This window comes from Mirounga angustirostris, unplaced genomic scaffold (assembly GCF_029215605.1).
Source record: "Mirounga angustirostris isolate CCGP_5_RB_7025 unplaced genomic scaffold, mMirAng1.0.hap1 SCAF_8, whole genome shotgun sequence".
Classification (NCBI taxonomy): Eukaryota; Metazoa; Chordata; class Mammalia; order Carnivora; family Phocidae; genus Mirounga; species Mirounga angustirostris.
In genome coordinates this window covers 35,006,102-35,028,097 of record NW_026991716.1, presented here as the reverse complement: position 1 = coordinate 35,028,097, position 21,996 = coordinate 35,006,102, and the positions used below count along the sequence as shown (strand labels likewise).

The following is a 21,996-nucleotide window of genomic DNA, read 5'->3' as shown; positions in this document are numbered from 1 at the left end:
GGTGACTGAAAACTGCTCAAATCTGGGAGGAGATTTGGATATCCAAGTTCATGAAGCTCATATGTCACCAAACAAAATCAACTTAAAGAGATCCTTTCCAAGACACATGGTAATAAAACTGTCAAAACTCAAAGACAAAGAGAAAATCTTGAAAGTAGTAAGAGAAAAGAAGTTTATAACTTACAAGGGAACCAAACCCTGACAGTTACCAACAGATTTCTTAGCAGAAACCTGGCAGGCAAGGAATGTGTGTAATGATATATTCAAAGTGCTAAAGGAAAAAAAAATACCAACCAAGAATACTCTATCTGGCAAATTACCCTACAGCAATGAAGGAGAGATAAAGATTTTCCTAGACAAATAAAAGCTGAAGTAATTCATCAGCAGTTGACCTGCCTTATAAGAAATGCTGAAAGGAGTTCTTCAAGCCAAAATGAAAGAACACTAATTACTGACATGAACACATATGAAAATATACAATACACTAAAAAAGGTGAGCATGTAGTCAAATTCAGAATACTCAAATACTGTAATATGAGTGGTGTTAACCACATAGCTCTAGTATAAAAGTTAAAGAATGAGGATGACAAAAACAACTATAGTCACAAAATTTGTTAATGAATGCACAGTTAAAAAGAGACACATTGTGACATCAAAAACGTAAAAAGGAAGAGCAAAAGTGTAGAGTTTTTATATGCAATTAAAGTTACTTGTTATCAGCATAAAATAAACTGTTATATCTATAATATTTTATGTAAGCCTTGTGGTGACAACAAAGCAAAAATCTAGGGTAGATTCCCAAAAAGTTAAAAAGGAAGGGAACAGAGCATACCACATGGAAAAACACCGATTTACAAAAGTAGAAACAGAGGGGAACAGAAAAAATGGAAGTACAGAACAACCAGGGAGCAATCAATAATATAGCACTAGTAAGTCCTTACATAGCAATAATTATTCTAAATGCAAATGGATTGAATTCACCAATCAAAAGACACAGAGTAGCTGGATGGATACAAAAAGCAAGACCCAACTATATGCTGCTTACAAGAGACTGACTCACTGCAGCTTTAAAGATACACATAGGCTCAAAGTGAAAAGAGAAACTTTATATTCCATGCAAGTGGAAATGAAAAGGACACAGAGGTAGCCATACTTATATCAGACAAAATAGACTTTAAGCCAAAACAGTAACAAGACACAAAGAAGGTTATTATACAGTGATACAGAGGTCACTTTATCAATAAGATAAAGCAATCATAAATATATATGTACCCAACATCAGAGCATCTAAATATTTTAACCAAATACTGGCAGATCTGAAGGGAGAAACAGACAATACAACTTTCAACAGGGATAGTCCATCCAGACAGAAAATAAATAAGGAAATCTTGCACTTGAACTGTAATTTAGACCAAATGGACCTAATATACATGTACAGAACATTCCACCCAATAGCAGAAATATATACATTCTTTCTAATTGCACATGGAACATTTCCAGGAAAGATCCTATGGTAGGTCACAAAAGAGCAAATTTAAGATGATGGAAATCATACCAAATATTTTTTTTCCAATCACAATGGTATGAAACTAGAAATCAGTAATAGGAGAAAAGCTAGAAAATTCACAAATATGTGAAAACTAACGCCCCTGCACAACCAGTGGGTCAAAGAAGAAATCTAAAAGGAAATAAAAAATATCTCAAAACAAATGAAAATGGAAACAGAACATACCAAAACCTCTAGGATTTGGGATGCAGCCAAAGCAGTTCTAAGAGGGAAGTTTATAGTGATAAATGCCTATGCTAAGAAAAAAGAACGATATTAAACAACCTAACTTTACATCTCAAGGAACCTGAAAAAGAAGAACTAAGCCCAAAGTTAGCAGAAGAAAGGAAATAACAAAGATAAAAGCAGAAAAAATGAAATGGAGACCAGAAAAACAATAGAAATGGTCAACAAAACTAAAAGCTGTTTTGTGAAAAGATAACAAAATTGACAAACTGTTGGCTAGACCAAGAAAAAAAGAGAGAAGACTCAAATAAATAAAATCAGAAATAAAAGAGGAGACATTAGTACCACAAAAATGCAAAGGATCATAAGAAACAACTATGAACGTGGCGCCTGGGTGGCTCAGTGGTTAAGCGTCTGCCTTTGGCTCAGGTCACGATCCCAGTGTCCTGGGATCAAGCCCTGCATTAGGCTTCCTGCTCAGCTAGAAGCCTGCTTCTCCCTCTCTCACTCCCCCTGCTTGTGTTCCCTCTCTCATTGTGTATCTCTCTGTCAAATAAATAAATAAAATCTTAAAAAAAAAAAACTATTTTAAAACAAAGAAAGAAACAACTATGAACAATTATATTCACACTAATTGGACAACCTAGAAGAAATGGATTAATTCCTAGAAAAATACCACCTACAAAGACTGAATCATGAAGAAATAGAAAATCTGAACAGACCAATACCCAGTAAAGAGACTGATTCAGTAATTTAAAACCTCCCAACAGGGGTGCCTGGGTGGCTCAGTTGGTTAAGAGTCCAACCTGTGATTTTGACTCAGGTCATGGTCTCATGGGTGGTGAGATGGAGCCCCATATTGGGCTCCGTGCTCAGCAGGGGGTCTGCTTGAGATTCTCTCTTTCCCTCTTCCTCTGTCCCTCCCTTCCACTCATACTCAAGTGCTCTCTTTCTCTAAAATAAGTAAATAAATAAATCTATAAAAATTCCCAACAAAGTTCAGTACCATATGGTTTCATTGGTAAATTCTACCAAACACTTAAAAAGTTAACATCAATCCTTCTAAAACTCTTCCAAAAAATGAAGAAGGGAGAACATTGAAACTCATTTTACAAGGCCAGAATTACCCTGATACCAAAGCCAGAGAAGAACCCTATAAGAAAATTACCAATAGACCAATATCCCTAATAAATACAGATGCAAAAATGTTCAACAAAATACTACCAAACCAATTCAACAGCACACTAAAAGCATCATACATCATGATCAGGTGGGATTTATCCCTGGGATGTAAAAATGGTTCAATATATGCAAATCAATAAATGTGATATACCACATTATCAAAATGAAGGATAAAAAACATATAATTGAGGGAGGAGCAAGATGACAGAGGAGTAGGAGACCTAAATTTCGTCTGGTCCCAGGAATTCAACTGGATAGGGATCAAACCATTCTGAACACCTACAAACTCAACAGGAGATTGAAGAAAAGAGCAGCAACTCTCTGAACAGAAAAGCGACAACTTTCTGGAAGGTAGGATGTGCGGAGAAGTGAATCCAAGGCGATAATCAGGAAGATAGATGGTGGGGGAGGGGGCCTCCGTCAGCCACTACCGGCAAGTGATAGAGCAGCAGAGCACAAAATCAGAACTTTTAGAAGTCTGCTCTGCTGAGGGATGTCGCTCCAGTGGCTAAGCGGGGGGTGGAACCCTCGTGGGACAGTGTTGTCTCAGGACCCTCAGGGTCACAGAAAGTCCGGGGGTGCCTGAGTGCAGCAGAGCTCCCAGGTATCAGAGCGGAGAAGCCGGCTGCAGAGACAGAGCTGAGAAGCGGGCTCTCAGGTCGGGGTTGCCATAAACCGTGATCCATGGCATGGTTGGTCCTCCAGCAGGGACCCAACAAGCAGCAGATCCAGGGAGACTCACCTTCCTCCCCCGGGAGGAGCGGCGTGGGAGCACACCGTAGGGATCTGCTGGGTTTGGAGACTCCACATGGGGTCAGGTGCCAGAGATAGAAACGCTCAGTCACAGGCCAGGTGAGCACGGAGTGTGGTCAGAGACTGGGGAGATGGGAGTGACTGACTGCTTTTTTCTGGGGGCGCACTGAGGAGTGGGGCCCTGAGTTCTCGGCTCCTCTGGGGCAGAGATTGGGTGGCTGCCATTTTCACTCTAGTCCTCCAAAGCTGTACCGAAAGCTTGCAGGGAACAAAAGCTCCGGAGAGCAAACCCGAGCAGATTACTTAGCCTGGACAGGCAAGGGCGGGGCAATTCCGCCTCCAGCAAAGATATTTGGGAACCACAGCAACAGGCCCCTCCCCCAGAAGATCAGCGAGAACAGCCAGCCAAGACCAAGTTTACCGATCAATGAGAACGGCAGAACTCCAGCACTAGGGGAACACAGCACATAGAATTCATGCCTTTTATCACATGATTCTTTAGTCTTTCAAAGCTAATTTTTAAATTTTTTTATTTTTCTATTTTTTTAGTTGAATTTTTCTTCTTTCGTTTTTCAACCAACATCTTATCAATTCCTTTTTAAAAATCTTTTTTAATTTTCACTTTTACAGTCATATTCTATCCCTTCATTGTATTTAACCTTATTTTTTATTTATATATAAGTTTTTCTTTCTTTAAAATTTTGGGATACAGTTTCTTCTAACAGACCAAAATATACCCTAAATCTAGTGTATGACATTGTCCTAGTCTCCTGCCTGATCACATTCTTTTTTTTCTTTTAATTTTTTTCATTCTTTTTTTCACGAACTTCTTACCTTATCATTCCTTTTTTTAATCTTTTTTAATTCTCATCTTTAAGGTCACCTTCCATCCCTTCATTATATTTACCATTATTTTTTGTATATATGTAAGTTTTTCTTTCTTTAAAATTTTGGGAGGCAATTTCTTCTAACAGACCAAAATACACCCAAAATCTAGTGTGTGGCTCTGTTCTATTAACCAGCCTAATCATATTCTTTTTTTTTTTCTGTTTCTTTTCCCCCGGTTTCAGGTCTCTTCTGATTTGTTTAGTGTATATTTTTCTGGGGTTGTTGTTACCCTTTTAACATTTTGTCCTCTCATTCATCTATTCTCCTCTGGACAAAATGACAAGATGGAAAAACTCACCTCAAAAGAAAAGAACAAGAGGCAGTACTGACTGCCAGGGACCTAATCAATACAGACATTGGTAAGATGTTGAAACTAGAGTTCAGAGTGATGATTTCAAAGATACTACCTGGGCTTGAAAAAAGCATAGAATATACTAGAGAATCCCTTTCTGGAGAAATAAAAGAACTAAAATCTAACCAACTTGAAATCAAAAAGGCTATTAATGAGGTAAAATCAAAAATGAAGGCTCTAACTCCTAGGATAAATGAGGCAGAAGAAAGAATTAGTGATATAGAAGATCAAATGATGGAGAATAAAGAAGCCTAGAAAAAGAGAGATAAACAACTACTGGATCACAAGGGGAGTATTTGAGAGATAAGTGATACCATAAAGCAAAACAACATTAGAATATTGGGATCCCAGAAGAAGAAGAAAGAGAGAGAGGGGCAGAAGGTATATTGGAGCAAATTATAGCAGAGAACTTCCTTAATTTGGGGAAGGAAACAGGCATCAAAATCCAGGAGGCACAGAGAACCCCTCTCAAAATCAATAAAAATAGGTCAATACCCCATCTAATAATAAAACTCACAAGTCTCAGAGACAAAGAGAAAATCCTGAAAGCAGCTCAGACAAGAGATCTGTAACCTACAGTGGTAGAAACATTAGATTGGCAGCAGACCTATCCACAGAGACCTGGCAGGCCAGAAAGGACTGGCATGACATATTCAGAGCACTAAACGAGAAAAATATGCAGCCAAGAATACTATACCCAGCTAGGCTGTCATTGAAAATTGAAGGAGACATAAAAAGCTTCAGGGCAAACAAAAACTAAAAGAATTTGCAAACACCAAACCAGTCCTACAAGAAATATTGAAAGGGGTCCTCTAAGCAAAGAGAGAGCCTAAAAGTAACATAGACCAGAAAGGAACACAGACAATATACAGTAACAGTCACCTTACAGGCAATACAATGGCACTAAATTCCTATCTTTCAATAGTTACCCTGCATGTAAATGGGCTAAATGCCCCAATCAAAAGCACAGGGTATCAGATTGGATAAAAAAAACAAGACCCATCAATATGCTGTCTGCAAGAGACTCATTTTAGACCCAAAGGCACCTCCAGATTTAAAGTGAGGGGGTGGAAAACAATTTACCATGCTAATGGACGCCAAAAGAAAGCTGGGGTGGCAATCCTTATATCAGACAAATTAATTTAAACCAAAGACTATAATAAGAGATGAGGAAGGACACTATACCATACTTAAAAGGTCTATCCAACAAGAAGATCTAACAATTGTAAATATCTATGCCCCTAAAGTGAGAGCAGCCAATTATATAAGCCAATTAATAACAAAATCAAAGAAACACATCAACAATAATACAATAATAGTAGGGGATTTGAACACCCCCCTTGCTGAAATGGATAGATCACCTAAGCAAAAGATCAATAAGAAAATAAAGGCTTTAATGACACAATGGACCAGATGGACTTCACAGAAATATTCAGAACATTCCATCCCAAAGCAACAGAACACACATTCTTCTCTAGGGTTCATGGAACATTCTCCAGAATAGATCACATCCTAGGTCATAAATCAGGTCTCAACCACTACCAAAAGATTGGGATCATTCCTTGCATATTTTTGGACCACAGTGTTTTGAAACTAGAACTCAATCACAAGAGGAAAGTCGGAAAGAACTCAAATACCTGGAGGCTAAAGAGCATCCTACTGAAGAATGAATGGGTCAACCAGAAATTAAAGAAGAATTTTAAAAATTCATGGAAACCAATGAAAATGAAAACACAACTGTTCAAATCTTTGGGATGCAGCAAAAGCAGTCCTAAGAGGAAAGTATATAGCAATACAAGCCTTTCTCAAGAAACAAGAAAGGTCTCAAATACACAACCTAACCCTACACCTAAAGGAGCTGGAGACAGAACAGCAAATAACCTAAACCCAGCAGGAGAAGAGAAATAATAAAGATCAGAGCAGAAATCAATGAAATAGAAACCAAAAGAACAGTAGAACATATCAACAAAACTAGGAGCTGGTTCTTTGAAAGAATTAATAAGATTGATAAACCCTTGGCCAGACTTATCAAAAAGAAAAGAGAAAGGACCCAAATAAATAAAATCATGAATGAAAGAGGAGAGATGCCAATCAACACCAGAGAAATACAAACAATTATAAGAACATATTATGAGGAACTGTGTGCCAGCAAATTAGATAACCTGGAAGAAATGGATGCATTCCTAGAGATGTATCAACTACCAAAACTGAATCAGAAAGAAATAGAAAACCTGAGCAGACCCATAATCACTAAGGAAATTGAGGCAGTCATCAAAAATCTCCCAACAAACAAGAACCCAGAGCCAGATGGCTTCCCAAGGGAATTCTACCAAACGTTTAAAGAAGAAATAATACTTAGTCTTCTGAAACTGTTCCAAAAAATAGAAATGGAAGGAAAACTTCCAAACTCATTTTATGAGGCCACCATTACCTTGATCCCAAAACCAAAGACCCCATCAAAAAGGAGAACTACAGACCAATATCCCTGATGAACATGGATGCAAAAATTCTCACCAAAATACTAGCCAATAGGATTCAACAGTACATTAAGAGGATTATTCACCATGACCAAATGGGATTTATTCCTGGGCTGCAAGGTTGGTTCAACATCTGCAAATCAATCAATGTGATACAATACAATAATAAAAGAAAGAACAAGAACTATATGATCCTCTCAATAGATGCAAAAAAAGCATTTGACAAAGTACAGCATCCTTTCTTGATTAAAACTCTTCACAGTGTAGGGATAGAAGGTAGATAGCTCAATATCATATAAGCCATCTATGAAAAACCCACAGCAAGTATCATTCTCAATGGGGAAAAACTGAAAACTTTTCCCTTAAGGTCAGGAACGTGGCAGGGATGTCCACTATCACCACTGCTATTCAACATAGTATTAGAAGTCCTAGCCACAGAAATCAGACAACAAAAAGAAATAAAAGGCATTGAATCAGCAAAGAAGAAGTCAAACTCTTTACAGATGATATGATACTTTATGTGGAAAACCCAAAAGACTCCACCCCAAAACTGCTAGAACTCATACAGGAATTCAGTAAAGTGACAGGATATAAAATCAATGCACAGAAATCAGTGGCATTCCTATACACCAACAACAAGACAGAAGAAAGAGAAATTAAGGAGTCGATCCCATTTATAATTGCACCCAAAACCGTAAGATACGTGAAATAAATCTAAGCAAAGAGGCAAAGAATCTGTACTCAGAAAACTATAAAATACTCATGAAAGAAATTGAGGAAGACACAAAAAAATGGAAAAACGTTCCATGCTCATGGATTGGAAGAACAAATATTGTGAAACTCTCTATGCTACCTAGAGCAATCTACACATTTAATGCAATCCTTATCAAAATACCATCAATTTTTTTCAAAGAAATGGAACAAATAATCCTAAAATTTGTATGGAAGCAGAAAAGACCCTGAATAGCCAGAGGAATGTTGAAAAGAAAACCAAAGCTGGTGGCATCACAATGCCAGACTTCAAGTTCTATTACAAAGCTGTAAGCATCCAGACAGTATGGTACTGGCACAAAAACAGACACATAGATCAATGGAACAGAATAGAGACCCCAGAAATGGACCCTCAATTCTATGGTCCACTAATCTTCAACAAAGCAGGAAAGAATGTCCAATGGAAAAAAGACAGTCTCTTCAACAAATGGTATTGGGAAAATTAGACAGCCACATGCAGAAGAAATGAAACTGGACCATTTCCTTACAACACACACAAAAATAGACTCAAAATGGATGAAAGACCTCAATGTGAGACAGGAATCCATCAAAATCCTAAAGAACACAGTCAGCAACCTCTTCGACCTCAGCCTCAGCAACTTCTTTCAAGAAACATCACCAAAGGCAAGGGAAGCAAGGGCAAAATGAACTATTGGGACTTCATCAAGATAAAAAGTTTTTGCACAGCACAGTCAACAAAACCAAAAGACAACCAACAGAATGGGAGAAGATATTTGCAAATGACATATCAGATAAAGGGCTAGTATCCAAAATCTATAAAGAACTTATCAAACTCAAAGAACCCAAAGAACAAAGAACAAAGAATCCAATCAAGATATGGGCAGAAGACATGAACAGACATTTATGCAAAGAAGACATCCAAATGGCCAACAGACACTTGAAAAAGTTCTCAACATCACTCAGCATCAGGGAAATACAAATCAAAGCCTCAATGAGATACCACCTCACACCAGTCAGAATGGCTAACATTAGCAAGTCAGGAAATGACAGATTTGGCAGGGATGCGGAAAAGGGGGAACATCCCTACACTATTGGTGGGAATGCAAGCTGGTGCAGCCACTGTGGAGAACAGTATGGAGGTTCCTCAAAAAGTTGAAAAATAAAGCTACCGTATGACCCAGCAATTGCACTACTGGGTATTTACCCCAAAGATACAAATGTAGTGATCCGAAGGGGCACGTGAACCCCAATGTTTATAGCAGCAATGTCCACAGTAGCCAAACTATGGAAAGAGCCTAGATGTCCATCAACAAATGAATGGATAAAGAATATGTGATGTATGTATATATACAATGGAATATTATGCAGCCATCAAAAAAATGAATCTTACCATTTGCAATGACGTGGATGGAATTAGAGGGTATTATGCTAAGTGAATTAAGTCAATCAGAGAGTAGAATGTTGATTACCAGGGCTGTTGGGTAGGGGGAATCAGGAGATGTTTGTCAAAGCAATCAAACTTTAAGTTATAAAATGAATAAGTTTTGGGGATTTAACGTACAGCATGGTGATTATAGGTAATACTAATATATACTCGAATGTTGCTAAGACAGTTCACCTTAAATGTCATCACCAAAAATAAAACAAAAAAAGGTAATTAGGTGAGATGATGGAGTATCAGCTAATGCTACAGTGGTAATCAGTTTGTAAAATATAAGTGTATTAAATCAACATGTTATATACAGCCTACAACTTACCATGTTTTATGTCAATTACATCTCAATTAAGCTGGAAAAAAATTTAACTATATATTTGAAAAAAAATGCAAACATACCTCATGAATATTTTTAATATTTATAGCAACATCACTGTGACAGCGAACAAAAAATACACATAATCCTTTTAGTTTCTCCGGGGCTGCGTTGTCTATATATAATCTCATCATTTTCCCCCCTTTGGTTGCTCCAGCAATAGTTCGACCACACTCTGAAAACAAAAGTCAAGAATGTAGTGTGTGATCACATAATGGATCGACTGTGATAAATGACTATGGATCTCACAGCATTGCTTCTTGCTTCACCTTACTGTAAGGAATTTTTGATGATTGTAATAAATTCTTTGTCTACAAAAAAACATCGCTAATTGGAATACTTGAAGTGCAACCTCCCCTGCTACCTTTCCCTGAGTTCTTCACTTTTCTCCTTTTGGCCTCGCTTCAGGCAGGGTCTTCACACAGACTGTTCTACCCCATCTCTGACCCTTTGCCTCCCCAATTCCTACTTATCTTTCAGATCTCAGCTGAAGCCCAAGTCTCTTAGAAGCCTTCACTGACTCCCCAGAGAGGATTTAGTCCCCTAGTGAAAACACTTATAGCCCCCAAGTTATACTAAATTCTTCCTCAACTTGATTTCAGTGAAAATTAATCATTTAATTTTAAAAACTATTAAAAATATAATTTTGTTAGATGGTTGGTTGTACTATTAATAAGCAAAATTTAGCAGTCTTCCTATTCACAACAATTTAAAATATGATAAAAGAAATTTTAAAATCCCCATCCCAAAATCATGAAAATATTTTGTCTTCTCAGCCTTCCCTCCTTTGGGTGTGGGGGATTCCTCCTGTCCCGTGACTCTGGAGGACACCAGTCTCAGGGCTCTGACGTGGTGGGCATGTGCAAATGAGACTGATCAGACTCTCTGCAAGAATGTCAATCCTGCCTGGAGGCACACAAAGGTAAAAGGGGACTGGAGGGATGGCAATCTAGTGATGAATCCTAAAGAAACTGCCCTGAAATCTGTGGAAATGCTCTATTCCTGTCCTTCCCAAGGCCAAGTGGTTTAGCTAGTTCAATTTTGTGAACAGCCCAGGCTTTTTTTTTTTTTTTGCTTATGTAAGCCAGAGTCTATTGCTGTTGCCTACAACCAAAGAACCGTGATACACAGTATGTAAGTGCTCAAATGCTCATTCATGGAGGTTGGCACAGAGAGGTACCTCTACCCTTAATAACCTCCCTCCCCTTTTTCCTTGATAAGAAAACCCATTGTCTCATCCAGCAATGTGTACATCCCCAAGGAGACTACTGCTTTCTCAGCCCCCTAACCCCTATGGTAGCCACATGACACAGTTCTGGCTGATAAGACATAAGATAAGCTTATGATTTCCTGATAACAGGGAGAGGCAAGGCCCTTTTCCCATAGGTGAAATCCTATGGTATTTGTCTTTTTCTGACTGACTTATTTCACTTAGCATTATACCCAAGCACCTTGAACTTGGATGTGATGTCTAGAGCTTCATCTTATAACCATATGGGGCAAACATGAACACAAAAGCCAACATTTAAAAATGACAGAATAGGAAGAAAAAAAGTATCTAGGTTTCTGATGACAATACTGAGCATTTGAACCATTGCCAGCCACTGCCCACCTTGTTATGAAAGAAAAATAGATCCCCTCTTTGTTTAAGACACTATTAGGACTTCCATTACCTACAGCTAAACATATTCTGTATACCTCTACATATTCGGTACACCCATCAACAGGGGAATGGTTTCTAAAAATCACAATGCAGCTATACTATGGAATACTGACAGCATTTTTAAAACTTTTTCAAAAAATATTTATTTATTTGAGAGAGAGAGAGTACACAAGTGGAGGCAGAGGTAGAGGGAAAGGGTCAAGCAGACTCCCCAATGAGAAGGGAGCCCCATGCAGGGCTCGATCCCAGGACCCCAAGATCATGACCTGAGCCAAAATCAAGAGTCACATGCTCAACCAACTGAACCACCCAGGCACCCCTGTACAACATTTTTAAAATGAGGCAGGGCGCCTGGGTGGCTCAGTTGTTAAGCGTCTGCCTTCGGCTCAGGTCGTGATCCCAGGGCCCTGGGATCGAGTCCCACATCTGGCTCCCTGCTCAGCGGGGAGCCTGCTTCTCCCTCTCCCACTCCCCCTGCTTGTGTTCCTGCTCTCGCTATCTCTCTCTCTGTCAAATAAATAAATAAAATCTTTAAAAAAAAAATAAAATGAGGTAAATTTATATATAATGACATAGAAAATGTCTGGGCTATACTGTCAAATGCAAAACTCAAATCAAGAATAAAATGTATTATATGATCACATTTTTAAATGATAATAAGCATTTATATATTAACAGATGCATATGAGAAAGACAGGTAGTGGAATATTTACCAAACTAATAAATGTATAACTTTTCTAGGGGGCAAAATAATAATTAAAAATATACCTATCTTGGGGCACCTGAGTGGCTCAGTCGGTTAAGCCTCCAACTCTTGATTTCAGCTCAGGTCATGATCTCGGGATTGTGAGATTAAGCCCAGTCTTGGGTTCTGTGCTGAGTGCGGAGCCTGCTTGAGATTCTCTCTCTCCCTCTCCCTCTCTCTTTCCCACCCTCCCCTCATGCACACAGGCTCTCTCTTTCTCTCTAAAAAAACAAAACAAAACAAAACAAAACAAATATACATATATATATATTTTTTCTCCTGCCAATTCCCCTCCTGCAAATTCTTCCTAAAGGCTTCCTAATCCACATTAGCCTCAGTGATAATCACTGAGGCATTATTTAAAAGAGCAAAAAGTTGTAAATAACCTAAGTTCTAATAATAAGAGAGAAGTTTTAAAAATAATAGTTATAGTAGCCTAATGAAATACAATGCAGCTGTTTAAAAGTTAATTGTAAAAAATGTATCTAGTGGCATGAAAAAGAGAATATTATCAAATTTTAAAGGCCACCATAAAAGTAACATGTAGAGGGCGCCTGGGTGGCTCAGTCGTTAAGCGTCTGCCTTTGGCTCAGGTCATGATCCCAAGGTCCTGGGATCAAGCCCTGCATCGGGCTTCCTGCTCAGCTGGAAGCCTGCTTCTCCCTCTGCCACTCCCCCTGCTTGTGTTCCCTCTCTCATTGTGTCTCTCTCTGTCAAATAAATAAATAAAATCTTTAAAAAAAAATAAAAATAAAAGAACAACATGTAGAGTTGGATCCCATTTTGTAGCATCTTATTTTGTAGCATCCCATTTTGTAGCATAATATCTACATATTACAAAGAGGGATCCAGCTCTATGTGTACATGTATATATATGCACACACACTCTATACATATACATAACTTTCTCGCTCTTTTTCCCTCCCTCTTGCCCTTTCTCCAAATAAGAGGGGAGGGGCAAAGAAGTTATAGAGGAATATTCATCAAGGAATTAACAGTGCCTATTCCAAATGGCTGAGAATGTGGGTGGTTTTTATTTCTCTTCTCATTGTAGGTATTTTCTTATACTAAAGAATTAAATGAAAATAGAAGAACGTAATCAAGTGCTGTATTTCACAATGCAAACTTTAAATGAGACAGGAGGAGTTTGGAGAAAAGTGATGGATGGGTTTGGAACACCCTGGGCAGGCTCTGTAGAAAAGAGAATGTCAGAGGTGATCTGAAGGGGTAGGATTTGGCTGGGTATAGAGAAAAAAGGCATTCTGAGAGGGCAGAGCAAAGGGCACAGATATGACCCTGGAATGTCCAGAAAACAAGGAAGTGACTGGCTTAAAGAGAGCAGCAAATTCATGTCTGCAAGAATAGGAGTGCAGGCTAAAGGAACACTGTGTATCCAGGTTATAATGGGCCTTAGCGGAGAAATGAGAGTTTTGGACCCAATCCAATAACTAGGAGCACAATGAAAGGTTTACTTTTCAGAATTTTTACTGAGGGATAACATACAGTGTTAGATTAGTTTCAGGTGTACAATGTAATGATTCAACAATTCTATATATTTCTCAGTGCTCACCAAGATAAGTGTGCTCTTAATCCCCTTTATCTATTTCATGCAGTCCTCCACCCACCTCCCCTCTAGAAACCACCAGTTTGTTCTCTGTATTTAAGAGGCTGATTTTATTGTTTGTTTGTCCCTCTCTTTTTTTCTTGGTTCCTTTGTTTTGCTTCTTAAATTCCACATATATGTGAAATCCTATGGTATTTGTCTTTTTCTGACTGACTTATTTCACTTAGCATTATAACCTCTAGGTCCACCCATGTTGTTGCAAATGGCAAGATTTCATTCTTTGTTTTTTTTTAAGATTTTATTTATTTATTTGAGAGAGAGAGAGCAAGAGCAGGGGGGAAAAGAAGAGGGAAAGGGAGAACCAGACTCCCTGCCAAGCAGGGAGCCCAATGTGGGACTCGATTCCTGGACCCTGGGATCATGGCCTGAGCTGAAGGCAGATGCTTAACCAACTGAGCCACCCAGGTGCCCCAAGATTTCATTCCTTTTTATGGCTGCAACCCAAGTTTCCATCCATAGATGAATGGATAAAGATGTGGTATATATATATACATACAAATGAATAAAAGATTTACTTTTAAAGGAATAAGCAGTGTAAATTTCAGAGAGGGAATCTGGTTTCAGAGCTACAGGCTTTCAATCTAGAATACTAGGGCAGGCATGAGATATGAGCCTCTCAGCTAAAGGCAGCAGAGGAGAAAAATGAGAAAGAACCAATAGGAGGGACAATCCATAAGACTTCAAAGATAAGTAGTCTAAAACCAAAAGGATGGCCCATGTACCTGGTTATCAAGACAAAAGTTTCACATCCTGGTAGTGTTAATTATTTTAGGAATCCTGCAAATAATAAAGAAGCCATGTATTCCAACTGACAGCTGCAGCAGACAAGATGCTGACCCAAGACCACTGGGACAGCTGCTGAGCTCTCACAGGGTTTCCTGTCTATTACTAGTCACCTGAGAACCTGTGTGCAAAATGGCTCCACCTGTTTCAGGGAAAATGGAATTAAATTTTAGTGAAAACATGTATCCACCAGGAGATATCAATGATTTCTGTAAGTATGTTTTCTCCTTATATTATAGTAGTGCCTGACATATATATTTGGGCTGAAAAAGTATTGTTTTTAAGACATTTTTTTTTCGGGGCACCTGGGTGGCTCAGACAGTTGGGCATCCAGCTCTTGATTTCGGCTCAAGTCATGATCTTAGGATTGTGAGACTGAGCCCCATATGGGACTCCATGCTCAGCACAGAGTCTGCTTGAAATTATCTCTCCCTCCCCCTTGGCCCTTCCCTGCTTGCACATGCTCTCTCTCTCTCAAATAAATCTTAAAAAAAAAAAAAAAAAGACACTCTTCTCCACACATAAGCTTCTGATAAATTCTCTTTATAAATATACTTCTATGTAAATATATAAAATTTATAAATATATATCTATTTATAGGAGAAAAGATATGCTGCACTTTAACATTCATTAACTAATAGCCAGCACACTGCCCTCATAACACATCCTTACCAAGGCCAGGGACATCTCCTTCCTGGTACAAAAATTTCAATGTCTTACAACCGTCTTTCATAAAAAAATGAGCAAAGGCTTCCAGCTGTTAAATAAAAGAGAAAATGATGATCAATAAAATGGCTAGTTATATTAGCTACAATAAAACGAACCACACCCTGGGCTAGGTATTGTATATGCCTTTTTCCTCATCATTTTGTAGATTAAAAAAAAAAAAAGAGGCTCAATGACTTTTTCCGAGATACACAGTGACAGGGACATCAGAAGCAGGATTAGAATTTGAACTACTTTAACTCCAAAATTACCATGAAATATATGGTGAATTCTATTTCTGAACCTACACTGATGATCTGCATATATAAGCAGGCAGCCACTTACCTGACCCTGCCTCACAGAATCTTATAGGAGTAAATGAATGAGTCCAACTGGAGGTAAATATAAAGAATTATTATTTTTAAAAAACTATTCTTAAAAGCTGACTTGGAGAACATAAAACTTGCCTTACCAACTAATTGGGTTTTTAAACCAATTATTTGGGTAATTATATTTTTAGATATTGTCATTTGACCCAAATTGTAGCCAAACTAATATAGAAACAAATTATTATAATGAAAGTCTCCCATGTTTATGAGCATGAAGCTCTTATTTAATTACTTATAAGTCAGTGTCATATCTTAGCGGAAAAATAAATAGGTCATGTAAGCAAAAATCCTCACACACCATTTGGGAAGTACAAAGTTACTCAACCCACTTTACTTAGTCCACTGAGTCTATACCTAAGTGTCGCTCTCGAGCAGTGGGTTTTTCTTCACTTACTGGCCATGTGTGGGAGGTACGTCAGATCTGGCAAAGCCTCTCCCCCTAGGACAATGGTTCCCAAACTTTAGTGTGCATCAGAGAAGCACCTAGGGCTTCTAAAAAAAATACAGAATGCTGGCCCTGAGGACTTGCATTTCTAAAAAGTTCCAGTTGAGGGGTGCCTGGGTGGCTCAGTTGGTTGAGCGTCTGACTATTGATTTCAGCTCAGGTCATGATCTCGGGGTCATGAAATTGAGCCCCACATGGGTCTCTGCAATCAGCAGGGAGTCTGCTTGAGATTCTCCCTTGCCTTCCCCTTCAGCTTTTCCCCCTGCTCTTGCTACCTCTCTCTCTTTCTGAAATAAATAAATCTTTAAAAAATTCCAGGTGATGCTGATGCTGCTGGTTCTGGGACCTCATTTGAGACCCACCACCCCAGGAAGTGAAACAGAGCCACACAGATGTACCAAATTTGAGCCCTTCATTTTCTACTCTTCCATCTCACACATAAATTTGACTCTTGCATAATTACAATCTGAAAGATACAAAAACTGTCAGCACAGTGATTGTTGCCCAGTTCCATAAATACTTTATTGCTGTATCTGATTGTATGACCCACCAGATTTGAAAGTATCCAAATTATCAAAAACAGCGCTCATACCCGTGATAAAAAGACATCCCAATATCAAATGCAACAAATTCTTACTCTTTAGACACACTGTACTCCTGAGACCAGGAGAGTGAATGTTGTCATGGGCTGAAATCATGACTGCAAATTAAAAATTCACATACATTTTACAAATAGTTCATCTGAGCTTTACCACTGCCTGGCACTGAGGTGGCATTATTATGCCCCTCTTGCCGAAGACAGAAGTAAAGCTAAAAAGAATTTGAGAAAAAGACCCAAAGACACACAACCACGAGTTCAGAGCCTGGAACCAGAAGCCAGCCTTGGGCCTTCAGGGCTGTGCTCCATCCACAGAACTACACCGCTGTTGTCTCGACTTTGGAAAACACTGTCATGCAAGCCAGGAAAGCAAGATAGTCTGTGATTATCCTGAGCAGTGCTGAATGGAGAGAGCAGCAAAAGCATGGACACAGATGCAGTAGAAACTTCTGTATTGGTCAGGGTCCTGGCAAGAAAAGAAGTCCCAAAAATGGGTTCTTGAAGAAACTTTGTAATGAAGAGGCTATTCTAGAGGCCAGAGAAGGGTTAAGGGAAGCTGTGACACTAGCAGCAAAAATAGGACCATCGACAAAGGAAAAAGCAGCACCAGCCAAGGCCTGAAAGTGTGATGAGTGGGGGAAGGGGGAAGCTGGAAGCAAGTGGACATGGAGTAGTGGAGGGAGAGTGGCTTGGCTGTAGCCAGAAAATATGGCCAAGCAGGGAGGGGTCAGACTTGTCTCCCTTCTGCCCTCCTATCTCCTTCTGGGGCCTCCTAGTGACTGGGTACCATGCAAACCAGAGAGCAAGGGAGCCCAGGTGATGGGTTCTAGAGAGGTCAGCCTTCCAGGCCACAGAGTCGGTGGTAAAGACTAGATAACAGATCTGAAGGCAAACAAAATGACCATCACACCCTCTACTGTCCACCCTTTTGTGGGACCTTTAATGAGCTACTTTCACTCTGGATTGCTACACCAGGCTTCACCTAAAAGGAAAACCCTTCCATATACCAGTTTCCTAAATCATCACACCAAACTAGGCCACCCCTCCTTCCTGGTTCCATCTCTTTATTCACCTGTCCACCAATCTTGATGCCAATTTAGGTGCCTGCCTTGTCCCTTCAACCAAATAAGCTTTCTGAGCTCTCCCAGATTTTGAGATTGGTTTCTCTCCAGGCTGTACTATCTCCCCTCCACTGTGGCTTTGCAACTGCTAAACAACTCTTACAGAAACACCTTGCCTGGTGTGAGTCTTCCCTTAAGACTTACATTTCCCTAGATTTCCTAGATGTGCAGCCTAAGCAGTGTCTAACCTGGTCCATGATGGCCTTCAAGGAAGAACCTAAGCACCCAGACTCAAAGTACAAGACATACTCCAAGAATGACAAATGGAAGGGTTTGCAGGCATATGACACTGGCATGCTGGCCAGTGAGAAACACTTGCTCCATTCACTCTCCTGGTCTCAGGAGTACAATGTGTCTAAAGAGTAAGAATTTGTTGCATTTGATATTGGGATGTCTTTTTATCACGGGTATGAGCGCTGTTTTTGATAATTTGGATACTTTCAAATCTGGTGGGTCATACAATCAGATACAGCAATAAAGTATTTATGGAACTGGGCAAGCCCATAAAGCCAACTGGCAAATATTTAAGAGTGAGACTACAAGTTCTGCAGACACCCATCTCCCTAACTTAGTCCTAGCAGCTGTCCTTCTCTGAAGGTACTAGCCAGCACCAATGTCTACGCCTGGACCCTTTGCAGAGCTGCTGGGATTCCCACTATGGGGATTAACCAAATTTATGGCCTAGCAACTTTCAGGTGAAACAAGGTTGATCACTATCTTGCCATATGGATGGTATCATCCACAGCCAGGACAGGCTACCAAATTTGTGAGCTACAGGCCCAGTGAAAAATAAAAATGTAGGAACACTTGTTAAAAAATTATTAAGAATTTCAAGGTGGAGTCTCCTAACTAGAGAGATCAAACTGATGGTTACCAGAGGGGAGGTGGGTGACATGATGGGGGAAATAGGTGATGAGGATTAAGGAGGGCACTTGCTGTGATGAGCACCAGATGTTTTATGTAAGTGTTGAATCACTAAGTTCTACACCTGAAACTGATATTACATTGTATGTTAACTAACTGGAATTTAAATAAAAACTTATCTTAAAAAGTAGAGTATTTAGAAGGTTAAATCCCCTCTCTACCTTAGCTTGGTGGATGGTTGCCATGTTTATTTTCAACCTCATGGAAGTCTGAGGGTTTATTCTCTGGAGAGGTCTCTGAACTGCAGGATGCCAAGCACAAACCCTAACCCTAATCTTAACCCTGACCCTAAACCTAACTCTACCCCTACCAGTAACCCCTAAACTCTACCTCTAACCCTGTCTCTAACCCTAAACCTAACCTCTGGAGAGGTCTCTGAACTGCAGGATAATAGGCACATACCCTCACACTGGCCCTAACCCTAACTCTAACCCTAACCCTAACCTTTATTATAACCCTATACAGAACCCTAATTCAGGGTCTGAGGGAAAAAAAAGATTTAGTATGTATACACACACACACACACACACACAAAGGAATATTACTCAGCCATAAAAAAGAATGAAATCTTGCCATTTACAAAGATGTGGATGGAGGTAGAAAGCATTATTCTAAGCAAAAACCTTATCCTAACCCAAACACACGCCCTAACCCTTAACCCTAACACTAACCCTATCTTAACCCTAAACTTATCCCTCTGGAGTGGTCTCTGAACTGCAAAATAATAGGCACATACAATCACACTGGCCCTAACCCTAACCCTTATTCTGGCTCTAAACCAAGCCCTAATCCTAGATCTGAGGGGGAAAAAAAAGATTTGGTATACATATACAATGGCATATTACTCACCCATAAAAAAGAGTGAAATCTTGCCATGCAAATGGATGGATGTTAGAGAGTATTATTCTAAGCAAAATCAATCACTCAGAGAAAGACAAATATCCTATGATTTCACTCATGTGGAATTTAAGAAACAAAAAAACAAGCAAATGGGGGGCGGGGGAGAAAGAAACAGAAATATAAACCAAGAAACAGACTTAACTATGGAGAACACACTGATGGTTATCAGAGGGGAATTGGTTGAGGGGGATGAGTTGCATAGGTAATGGTGATTACCAAGTGTGCTTGTAACGAGCACCGGATGTAGTATGGAGGTGCTGAATCACCATATTGTACATGAGAATCTAATATTACACTATATGTTAACTAACTGGAATTAAAATAAAATCTTTAAGGGACTCCTGGTGGCTCAGTCGGTTAAGCGTCTGTCTTCGGCTCAGGTCATGATCCCAGGGTCCTGGGATTGAGTCCCATATCAGGCTCCTTGCTCAGTGGGGAGCCTCCTTCTCCCTCTGCCTGCTTCTCTCACTCTCTCATTCTCTCTGACAAATAAATAAATAAAATATTTTTAAAAATAAATAAAATAAAATCTTAAAAAAAAAGAATTTCAAGGTGGATACTGTCAATTCATCTTTGACAAAAGAGGCAAGAATTATGTGATGGGAAAAAGAATGTCTCTTCAACAAATAGCGCTGCAAACAGCTACATGCAAAAGAATGAAACTGGACCACTTTCTTACACCACACACAAAAATAAACTCAAAATAGACTAAAGACCTATACGTGAGACCTGAAACCATAAAAATCCTAGAAGAGAGCATAGGCAGCTATTTCTCTGACATCAGCCATAGCAACATTTTCCTAGATCTGTCTCCTGAGGCAAGGGAAATAAAAGCAAAAATACACTATTGGGACTACATCAAAATAAAAAGCTTCTGCACAGCAAAGAAACAGTCAACAAAACAAAAAGGCAACTTCCTGAACAGGAGAAGATATTCACAAATGATATATCTGATAAAAGGTTAGTATCCAAAATATATAAAGAACTGATACAACTCAACATCAAAAAAACCCAAATAGTCCAATTTAAAAATGGGCAGTAGGGCACCTGGGTGGCTCAGTTGGTTAAGCAACTGCCTTTGGCTCAGGTCATGATCCTGGAGTCCCGGGATCGAGTCCCGCATTGGGCTCCCTGCTCAGCGAGGAGCCTGCTTCTCCCTCTGACTCTCCCCCCCTCATGTACTCTCTCTCATTCTCGCTCTCTCAAATAAATAAATAATTCTTAAAAAAAAAAATGGGCAGAAGACATGAACAGATATTTCTCCAAAGAAGACATACAGGTGGCCAACAGACACACGAAAAGATGCTCAACATCACTCATCATCAGGGAAATGAAAATCAAAGTTTTAATGAGATATTACCTCACAACTGTCAGAATGGCTAATATCAAAAACCTAAGAAACAAGTGCTGGCAAGGATGTGGGGAGAAAGGAACCCTGGCTCACTGTTGGTGGGAATGCAAACTGGCGCAGCTGCTGTGGAAAAATGGTATGGAGGTTCCTCAAAAAGTAAAAATAGTAAAAATAGAACTACCCTACGATTCAGTAATCACACTACTGGGGATTTACTCAAGAACATTAATTCAAAGGGATGCATGCACCTCTATGTTTATTGCAGCATTATTTACAATAAGGTTATGGAAGTAGCCCACAGATGAATGGGTAAAAAGGATATGGTATATATAAACAATGGAATATTACTCAGCCATAAAAAAGAATGAAATCTTGCCATTTGCAACAACATGGATGGAGCTAAAGGGTACAATGTTAAGCAAAATAAGCCAGTCAGAGAAAGACAAATACCACATTATTTCACTCATATGTAGAATTTAAGAAATAAAACAAAGGAAAAAAAGAAGAGAGACAGACAGACAAAGTAACAGACCCTTAACTATAGAGAACAAACTGATGGTTACCAGAGGGGCAGTGGGTAGGGGGATGGGTGAAATAGGTGATGGGGGTTGAAGACTACACTTATCATGATGAGCACCAGGTGATGTACAGAACTGTTGAATCACTATTTTGTTCACCCAAACTAATATAACACTCTATGTTAACTATACTGGAATTAGAAAACTTAAAAAAATTTTTTTTGAAGAAATTCCAGGTGGTGACAGGAAACATTGAACCAAGTGAAGGGCCCTTCCGCACAGGGATCTATCTGATCCACAGTC

At 39.2% G+C, this 21,996-nt stretch overlaps 1 protein-coding gene across 1 annotated transcript in view; it reads right to left on the bottom strand.

The window, feature by feature from the left end:
* DNAH8 (dynein axonemal heavy chain 8) overlaps positions 1 to 21,996 on the bottom strand; it is a 396,454-nt gene that overhangs the window by 361,530 nt on the left and 12,928 nt on the right. Inside the window, exons 4-5 of the mRNA XM_064597567.1 lie at positions 15,415 to 15,499; positions 9,951 to 10,102 (exon numbers count right to left, since the gene is read on the bottom strand). Of these exons, the coding sequence (XP_064453637.1) occupies positions 9,951 to 10,102; positions 15,415 to 15,499 (237 nt within the window). The remainder of the gene's footprint in view (positions 1 to 9,950; positions 10,103 to 15,414; positions 15,500 to 21,996) is intronic.